Here is an 8,608-nt window from a genome sequence, read left to right on the forward strand (position 1 = left end):
GGGGGGGGGGGGGGGGCTGATCTTATAAATCCCCTTTTCCAGGGCCCAGATTTCTGTCCCGCAAACGGTCGTTGCCATTTGCAACGGTCGATGCCCGTCAACACGGGGATACGTGCGGGGGGGGGTTTAAAGGATTGGGTTTTGGATTAAACTTTTTGCCCCTGGTTCGGATCCAAAATATTGCCGTTTCATTGATTTCTTGGCCACGTTTGAAAAGTTGTTTTTCAAACATTATTTCCTCTTGTCAGACACCCCCACCCACCCACACACAGCATTTTGATACGCTCGGATATGACAACACCTGTTGGTCTTGACCGTCTCAAATGGTCTTGACCGTGTCAAATGGCCTTCACCGTTTCAAAGGACTGTTTCCGAGTTGTACGATTCAAAGGGCGCTATCAAGAGAGGGTGGCCCAATGTAGAATGCTTATATGTCACATGTCTGTCTGTGCGCCAGTCTCATCTCTTTATCGTCAGCAGACACCAAGAGCAAACAAGGGGTACAAACAAGAACATGCCGTAAAGGACGAGGCACCGCGAGATCCCTCGAGAAAAGCCGAGATCGTGTACGTCCCGATGCCGCCTAGATGCAAGACGACCGAATGCATGCCGATCAGGAAGACCAAGGACTTCGGCGACTTCTGGGAGATAACTGTAACAGATTGTGAGTATACGTCTGACTTTAGTTCTTAACTTGAATGAAATAAGACCCGTCATTATGATAACTTCAACCATCCATATTTGCTATGCCCTGTTCATGATGCAAAAATAAATTCAATTCGGCTTAGCAATTAAGTCGTATTAAGTCGACTTGTTATTTGCGTTCATGATGCAAATTTGCACCGACACATAAACCTCCTCTCTTTTAAGAACACAGATGAACTTCCGAGATAAGGTTGTACTGTTGTAAGTACTGTTGTTCGATGTGTCGTTCATTTTGTGAATCTTTTCAGACAAGGGTGTGTGCCACTTTGAAGTTGGTTGTGGTGCTCATCACTCAGGAAGGAAGGTTTTTCGCCCCCTTCTAAAGTACTTCGCCGGAGACAATGTCGAGGGAATTTCCCTTGGCGGTATTACGGCACCTTTGTTCTTCAATGTGAGTATGATGTGCATATCTTGTAGTATCTCTTTTGATATGTCTCATTATTCTCCTTATAATGGGCGACAGCTTTGTCTAAAAGCACAGTGCATGGGCATGTCACACGTATCATTACTCGATAACATCTACAGAAGACAAGCTACGTCGGGCCTTTGTTTTTTCTCATTATACATTTCATAAGGTGTTCTTGCAGCTACCGTGACCTGATGGCTCCCAGTTTAACAACATTTCGTGGTCATTGGCGATTTTCAGCCGGGAAGGTTCTGATGCTTAGAAATAGATATATCCGGGAAGCTTGTAGCCTGCCCACAGCTGTTTCCCGGTTGAAAATCGCGACCACCTCCCCCCAGCCGCTTTCGCCAATGCCCATAGATAGGCCAGTGAAGGAGGCTAAGTATACTCCTATAGAAGCTAGTTATTCGCAGTCCCAGTGAGTACGTAAGGCTTTCCCAGAGAATAAAACCGCTTTCACATGATCCCCACAATGCACTCATTCTCCAGTACCAAGGCGTTGTACTGATGGAGTCCGGTGAAGAAGGGAGCTGCAGCTTACCATATGAAGTTTGTCTTCCGCTGCCAAAGGCTTTCCGGCACAGAGAGAAGATTGCAACTCTGAATAACCACGTGAGTAAATCCAAAACAAACAAACAACCAGACAAACGTGCTTTATCATGCGTAAAAGATTGTGTGACCTTCTTGAATTCGTTATGATTTTTTTAATGAAAATAAAAATTTGCAAATACATTTGTGTTGGCATACAGACAAACTTGTATACTCGAGCGGAGGTCAAGGCGTACATCACGAGAGTTCACGAGTACCCACTTCTCGCGAGAACGATCCGAGAACACGGGCTGCATCTCATGGGTCGTCTTGACGAGGAAGGAGTCAGATACGACAAGGTAATACTGCCATCATCACCACTGCCATAGTGTACCCAAGCCATCGTACTACATGTCTCTCTCTACTGTGCTACCGTTATATAATCTGTAATATTTGAATGAATTTTTATAACAATTACAACTGCATTTATCTACTTATTGTCATCTTTCTAGGAGGCGCTGTTAGCCTTCACATATGACGACTACTTCACACCGCCGAGCCAGAGAGTCAGCTATGTAGGCTTCGGCAACCCCATCACCGGGAATAAGCAGACTTAAGACTGGCTCCGCCCCTTAGGCGTCGCCAAAAAGCCAAGCACTATAATAGATTAAGGACATCATCTGTTGTGCGAAAGGTCAATTAGAAGGTTAGGCCTCAGTGTCAAGGCCTAAGAAGCACTTCAAGGTTGCAGAATCATTGTACATACAGTATAAACATCTACAAACTTGTGATGTTGAAACAACAGAACGAAGTGTGCTTAAGGAGATTGTTTAAAGTCTCTACAAGCTCTGGCATACAACAGAGTGCTGTTGAACAATGCATGTGTTACTGAAATAATCCTGTAGTATAACGTTACATGTAGCTATCTCTAAGCAGTTAAGCAGTTAAAGTTCTTCTCATACTTTGACTTTTTTATGACTCCATGTAAACGTGTATAAACTTGTATAGATATACTCGGTACGTATTGTTATTGAATATTCTACATGGGGAAATTATACCATCTGACAAGGAATTCGGCATACCGTACTTTCCCCGATACCCTGTAATAGACTTATAGTATCAACAGGTAACTGCGGTTTGAAAAGTATCTGCTAGGGGCTCAAGAACATCAATGACGGTCCTGCCCAGAATACCTCTCGGTAATTCAATAAAGATCAATAAAAATTTACAGTTTGTTTGACTCAGTTAAGGTCACCCGTGGGTCATAACAGCCCACATGTGGACTTTGTGATGGGGCCGAAAACTTGATCAAAGAAATAAGAATGAAGCACAGAAAACGTCGTCATCTTTTCAGAGATAAAACACAGTGCAATGCGACTATCAACAGAGAGGGAAGCAACTGTTGGTTGTTTTATGATCCATAGAGGTCATAATGAAAACTCGGTCACCTAACCTGGATACCGTCTTAGTTAGTTTATTCCAATAGTCGCTATCCACCACAGGAGCACGCATAAACTAACAAGGAATGCCCAGATGCCCTACCGACAAACATCCACCGGCACCTGACATCAACTGACTTCGAAGAGCAACAAGTCGTCAATCAGCAGCCCGGATTGCCACTCTGTTCACGGTGACCGTTCAGCCGCCCTGATGTCACAACTAATCTTACTGTTTGGCAGCATTACGAATCCCTTACTTAGTGTTATTCATTTCGATGCGTTCAGACAGCAGGTTATCATCGCATTTATCAATGTTATGATCGCATTTTGTGGGTCTGGTAGCAAAATAGCCTTCTTTGTCTCTCGGGAAGTAAAGCAGTGTCATGGAAGATAAGAATAGATAACCTGATGCCAGACTGTTTCCAGGGCCTGCATAGGCCAGTTCCTTGGCTCTGTAGCAAACGTGCTACAAGAAAAATGTAACACAGCCCATCATAACTTTCAGGAAAATGTTTCCCGGGGAAACAATTTTAGGAAAATGCCAGGATGGGTTGTGGTAAAATTTCCAGGTCCGTTGGCTCCGGAGCCAAGGATCTGGTCTGTACAGTCTAGCATCCAGGTTAAAAAAAATCTGTTGTTGCTTGTTTACCTCTTCGCCCAAGATTTATAGCGTGAGGTTCAGCTTCCGGACGGCTTTCGTGATAACCTGGCACTGCTCAGAGTTCGGGTGAACGGCAATCAAGCAGATGTTTGGCAGGACATGTGTAAAGTTTTCTAACGGTTAGCTTTGAATATCCCTGGATTAAAGATTTTCTCAGTTGGTCATTTTGGGAGGAGAATTGTAAGTGTTTTAACCGTTAGGAATTTGTTTTGCAGACCTCATAAGGGATTGTCAGAGAAGCCAGTCGGTAAGAAAACTTTACCCCACTGACATTCTATTTCCTAGTTAGTTGGCCTGGCACTCTACAGCCTATTCCGAATGATGATAAGACTTTTTGTGACAATTGGTCACTAGAACCGGTCATGTTTCTGATATCGGGTCACAGAGCCGACTATCAGGAGAGACCAGCCGTCGCAGACGACCAGTTATCAGTTGCGCCTGGCGGTGCAAGGTTCCGTCTGTCCGAGCTAACGGTACCAACTTGATTCCAATACTGTTTGGGTCTTTAACGTGCAAATTATGACCGTAGAATGGACATAAAATTATAAACGGTCTCCTTCTGGAGTCTAAAGAAAGCAAAAATAAATAGATAAATAAAAAAGCTGACAGAAATATGCTGACCGACGGTTTGCTAGCATGCTCGTGGCGTAAGAAAAATTGTAACAATATTATTTTACTCCCTTCATCCTTTCCGGTTATTACTCAACGTGATTTCCGCTCCAGAGCAAACTGATGAATCAGGCAAATTTCCAGTGACGGAGGAAATCTGGAACCGTGTTGTTTATCTGCAAGCAGACCTGTTTTCCGTTAAACTGTGCTGATCTGGGCAACATTCAGCTGCGGGGTGGCCCTGTCGGTCGACCTTGCCATCCCCACAAGGCGTGATACTAGATCAATCACTCAACAAGTAAGTTAGTCGCGTTTATCTGACACGCCTTGTCGTGTGGCGGGGCAGGCGTCTCTGGATTCTCTTCGGAAAACAAGATAACGAGGAAAATGCTAAAACTTCAGAGTTTTCGATGTCAGCAAAAACATGATGGAAGCCACAGAGTTTGGTCTTTTAACCGATACCAAGGGGATAGGGGTAGCGGTTGTACATTCAAGTTAACGTGACATCGATTGGGCTCTGATTTCTGAATGTTTTGTCCTCATCTTGCTGACACCGTCGTCTGAAGAAAATATTTCTTTTATATGAAGAGCAAAGCATAGAATTGATGCCAAGTCATCACGAGACAAAATATTTTTCGAAGCTACTGATAGAGGATTTCATTGGGGAAATACAAATTTCAAGGTCATTCGTTCACAATTCGAACTAAGGTTTACTACGGCCGCCATTTTGTGTGTGAAAAATTATGGACACTTGATATTACATAATTGTTGAATAGTGTTTTGGTCTGTACAGTTACACTAGAAACTGGGCGACCATTTACGTACATGTACTATACCGGCTACGCTGTATGACATCTCCTAGAAGAGAGTTAAGTTGATCCTTTCAACAAACTCACGCCACAGGAAGCTGTCAATCAAATTGTGACCTTTAACCTCACGCCTGTTTTCATGACTTCGCCACTTGTGCAAAACAGACACTTAAGACAACATCCTAGTGTCAATTGTGACCAAAGTAAAGACCCACAGTGCAGAATTTTGTTTTGGAACACAGCCTACCATTTCTGAGAAACACCCCAGGACAAGGTCGAACAACAGGTGGTGGGGAGGGGGGCGACATGCCGCAGTGTTCTGCAGACTAGAATTCAATCCTGTTATTATAGAAACCACGTTTATCTTTTTTTTAAGAATCGTTAAGAAAAGTGTTGTCAAAAGTACAAAAACGCAAGAAATAATCTAAGTGCTGTCACGTTATAAAACTTTTTATTGAGGAAGGGAGTGTCCGTCTCAAAGAAGAGAAGATACGAACAGTCTATTGTAATGCACCATTTTCTCCCCTCTCTCTTTATTTATATCATATATATGTATATGTCATCAACGAAATCGTGTGCTACGTTCTATTTCCTCTTCTGACGTTTCGTTTTTGTGTGCAAAAATGGTTCACACGAGTCAGACGTCATGTCAGATGCCCGGTCACCATACTGTTGATGTTTTCCATCTGTTTTACATTCTACAGTCGTCATTGCTGACAAGATACTTTACTGATTTTTTTTCTGCGAGGATGTCGTTACTTTACAAATTAGACCAATGTGATCTAGGTCTACGCCTGACACGTGCCTCTCTGACATTTGGTGCCTGGAGAGAAAAGCGTTTGCTTCCTCTGATAAATGAGTTACCCGTGTGTGCGTAAGGTCATGTTAGGACTGCCCAAAAAAAAACAACGATCGCTGGCCGATCACACCACCTTAAGGTGGTATCTCACTGCACTTGGGGCACTGGTGTGGCACTTCGGGGTTCGAACTCCAGAGATTAAGAACGAATTTTCTTCCTTTCTGTGTATTTTGCTGTCTTTTAAGTAATACTTTTACGTCTTACGCAATGTATAAGTTATAAAAAAACGGAGAAAATAACAAAACAGTGCCACAGTGAACGAAACCCGCAGTGCCGCACTGGTGCCCCAAGTGCAGTGAGAGTCCACCTTTGGCGTCCCCCGTAAACAATCGCCTGTCCTTTATAAGGGGGAGCTTGATTGTTGTGAGCCAGTTAGAACCGACCTTCAGCCGGACGCACACCTCTGCAGTGGTGGCGAATTCTTGACAAGAAAGTTAGTCGCAGCAACGTGAGTTGCTCTTTGTTTTTCTCTTGTCTAACCATAGTATGGAAATAGAATTATGTCATTTTCGTAGAATTCCTTTTTGTTAATTAAAAAGTCTTTTATAAATGTAAAGCATTTTCTTTCCACTTTGGATATCAAAAAAGCACTAGTTGTAAAGTGTTCTTTTAATGTGCTTTCTTAGAACACTATATTGGGACACCTGCGTTATCACTTGTTACCAGTGCCCACAGTAGTAGTACTGTGACCAATGCTAGTACGGCAGAGCATTGCGCAGTAAGTCCAGGGCTCGAAAGGCCTACCTGAAACGTCAAATTTACAGGAAAATAATGAGATTACAAAAAGAAAACGACAGAAAAATGTGCAATTTGGCAAGCTAGATTAATGCTGGCCAGTAATCAAGCACCACATGTTGTAGAGATTAGGAATTAAGTATTTCGAGCCCGAGACACTATTTCAATCAGATTGTTTTCTTCGATATGCTAGAGTAGTTGTTCTTTTGTTGTAGCGTATATCTAAGAACTTGAAACATTCATTTTCATTATGTAGTCTTTATTTCAACATAGTCACAAATTAGTTAACCTCTAGACACGTAAATCATTCCAACAGACTGCATCGTCACAATAGCTAATAGCTGTGTGTTTGCAAATATTTGCCAAGTGAGGGTAGAGATTATCACTTTTACATGTAGGCATGGGGGACTTTAGACAGCTATTGTTGGTCTCTGGTCACTGGGCGCTCGAACGTTCACTTCTCATCGCCAAGCAGATGTAGGGTTAGGTGTAATTTTTTAAAAAGGTTGGGGTTGGTTTAGGGTTAGGTTTAGATTTAGCCTCTACAAGTGTAGCCGCTCCTCCTAAAATCCACCCAGAACTCTGTTTGAAAATTATCAGGTGCCAGGAGTGTGACGTAGTACTCTCCCCTCGTGTACACTGGAAATTCCCAAGCAGTGTTGCGGCAGATATTTATCAGGAGCAGAAATTTGGCTTGACACCGGGTCAGTGGTTTATGCGTGTTTTGTGGGATTTTTGTATCTTTTTCTAGTGTAAGTGGAGCACGTTTTTATCTCTTTGCCTGTTACCAGAAAGCGAAGAGCAATGAAGGCACGGTAATATTAAGAAGACGCAAACCAGGCATAAAACTGTAACGCTGAAAATCGTGCGATCAAAAACATCGACGATGTGCATCCTCTGTGGGCATCCTCTCGTAACTTGGCTGCCATAGCCAGTTCACAACTTAGGCTGACAATGCGTTTTGTGGTGTTATTGTGAGCAAGGTCCAGCCAAACACACCTGCCGGACCTGTTTACATACTGGGATAAAAGATATCATTTGGATAACTGATAAATCATGTCAACAGTTTCTGCTGATAAGTGCTAACACTTGATCATTTTTGTCATGAGATTTATGTTAAGCAAAGACGTAGCATGAGAATACATTTGTAAGATGTTAATGGTTTCCTCATTCTTTTTAAACGAGGTTAAGTTAAGTTGAAGAGCAAAACTGCAATGTGCAATACTTAAAGGAGTGAACAATCCCCAAAGATAATTAAATCAACAGACTGAGAACATATTTAAGAAGAACAAATGGAGTTCTTTGAATGATTTCTGTCTATTCCAGGAGACCATGAATCCCAGGCTCGTATGGGCGCTATTTCTCCTGGTGCTTGTGGCGGTGTGTCACGCCGAGCACCCCGGGCACGACAGCGGTGAGCACGACGAGCACGAGCACAGCAAGCACGAGGACCACGACCACAGCGATCACCACGAGCACGGCAGCTCCCACCAGCACGAAGATGAGCACAGCTCACATGAGCACGAAGAGCACCACGACTCGCACGAGCACACCTCAAAACAGCACGAAGAGCACGAGCACGGCCCGGACCACGAGCATGGGTACGTCATACACGCTATTACAGCCTGTGGTCAAATCAGGGCTTTGGAATGTTTCTACTTTGTTAAACTAGTTAAGATGTTTTCTCGGTCATTGTCCAAGAGAAATGCGACTTTGGGGACTTTTTTTCATTCTTAAATGCTTACATTTCTTGGTTACGTCTTACATGTATATCTTATGTTAGATAACGCTAGAAGATCTTGTCACTGTATTTCACACACTTGTCTTTTCGACTTCAATACATACGATGACTGATGG

General features: G+C 43.1%; 2 protein-coding genes across 4 annotated transcripts in view; both read left to right on the forward strand.

Moving 5' to 3' along the window:
• Positions 1 to 401: 401 nt before the first annotated feature.
• LOC118421305 lies at positions 402 to 2,865 on the forward strand. The gene is made up of 5 exons (XM_035828538.1): positions 402 to 664; positions 954 to 1,096; positions 1,601 to 1,723; positions 1,861 to 1,998; positions 2,152 to 2,865. The coding sequence occupies exons 1-5, from the start codon at positions 424 to 426 to the stop codon at positions 2,254 to 2,256; spliced, it is 750 nt and encodes a 249-aa protein (XP_035684431.1). The 5' UTR covers positions 402 to 423; the 3' UTR covers positions 2,257 to 2,865.
• A 3,443-nt stretch (positions 2,866 to 6,308) lies between these two features.
• The window catches only part of LOC118420797, a 13,751-nt gene continuing 11,451 nt past the window's right edge, over positions 6,309 to 8,608 (forward strand). For 2 of the 3 annotated variants that reach the window (XM_035827793.1, XM_035827794.1), the window contains exons 1-2: positions 6,309 to 6,464; positions 8,078 to 8,352. In XM_035827793.1, coding sequence (XP_035683686.1) covers positions 8,084 to 8,352 — 269 coding nt within the window. In that variant the 5' untranslated portion in view covers positions 6,309 to 6,464; positions 8,078 to 8,083. The remainder of the gene's footprint in view (positions 6,465 to 8,077; positions 8,353 to 8,608) is intronic. The other variant, XM_035827795.1, reaches the window with a different exon arrangement.

Source organism: Branchiostoma floridae, chromosome 8 (assembly GCF_000003815.2).
Source record: "Branchiostoma floridae strain S238N-H82 chromosome 8, Bfl_VNyyK, whole genome shotgun sequence".
NCBI classification, from domain to species: Eukaryota; Metazoa; Chordata; class Leptocardii; order Amphioxiformes; family Branchiostomatidae; genus Branchiostoma; species Branchiostoma floridae.

Coding starts and splice junctions, on each gene's coding strand:
- LOC118421305 (XM_035828538.1), top strand. CDS start 424: ATGCTTATATGTCACATGTCTGTCTGTGCGCCAGTCTCATCTCTTTAT. Junction 665..953: donor GGAGATAACTGTAACAGATT/GTGAGTATACGT, acceptor GAATCTTTTCAG/ACAAGGGTGTGTGCCACTTT. Junction 1,097..1,600: donor CGGCACCTTTGTTCTTCAAT/GTGAGTATGATG, acceptor CTCATTCTCCAG/TACCAAGGCGTTGTACTGAT.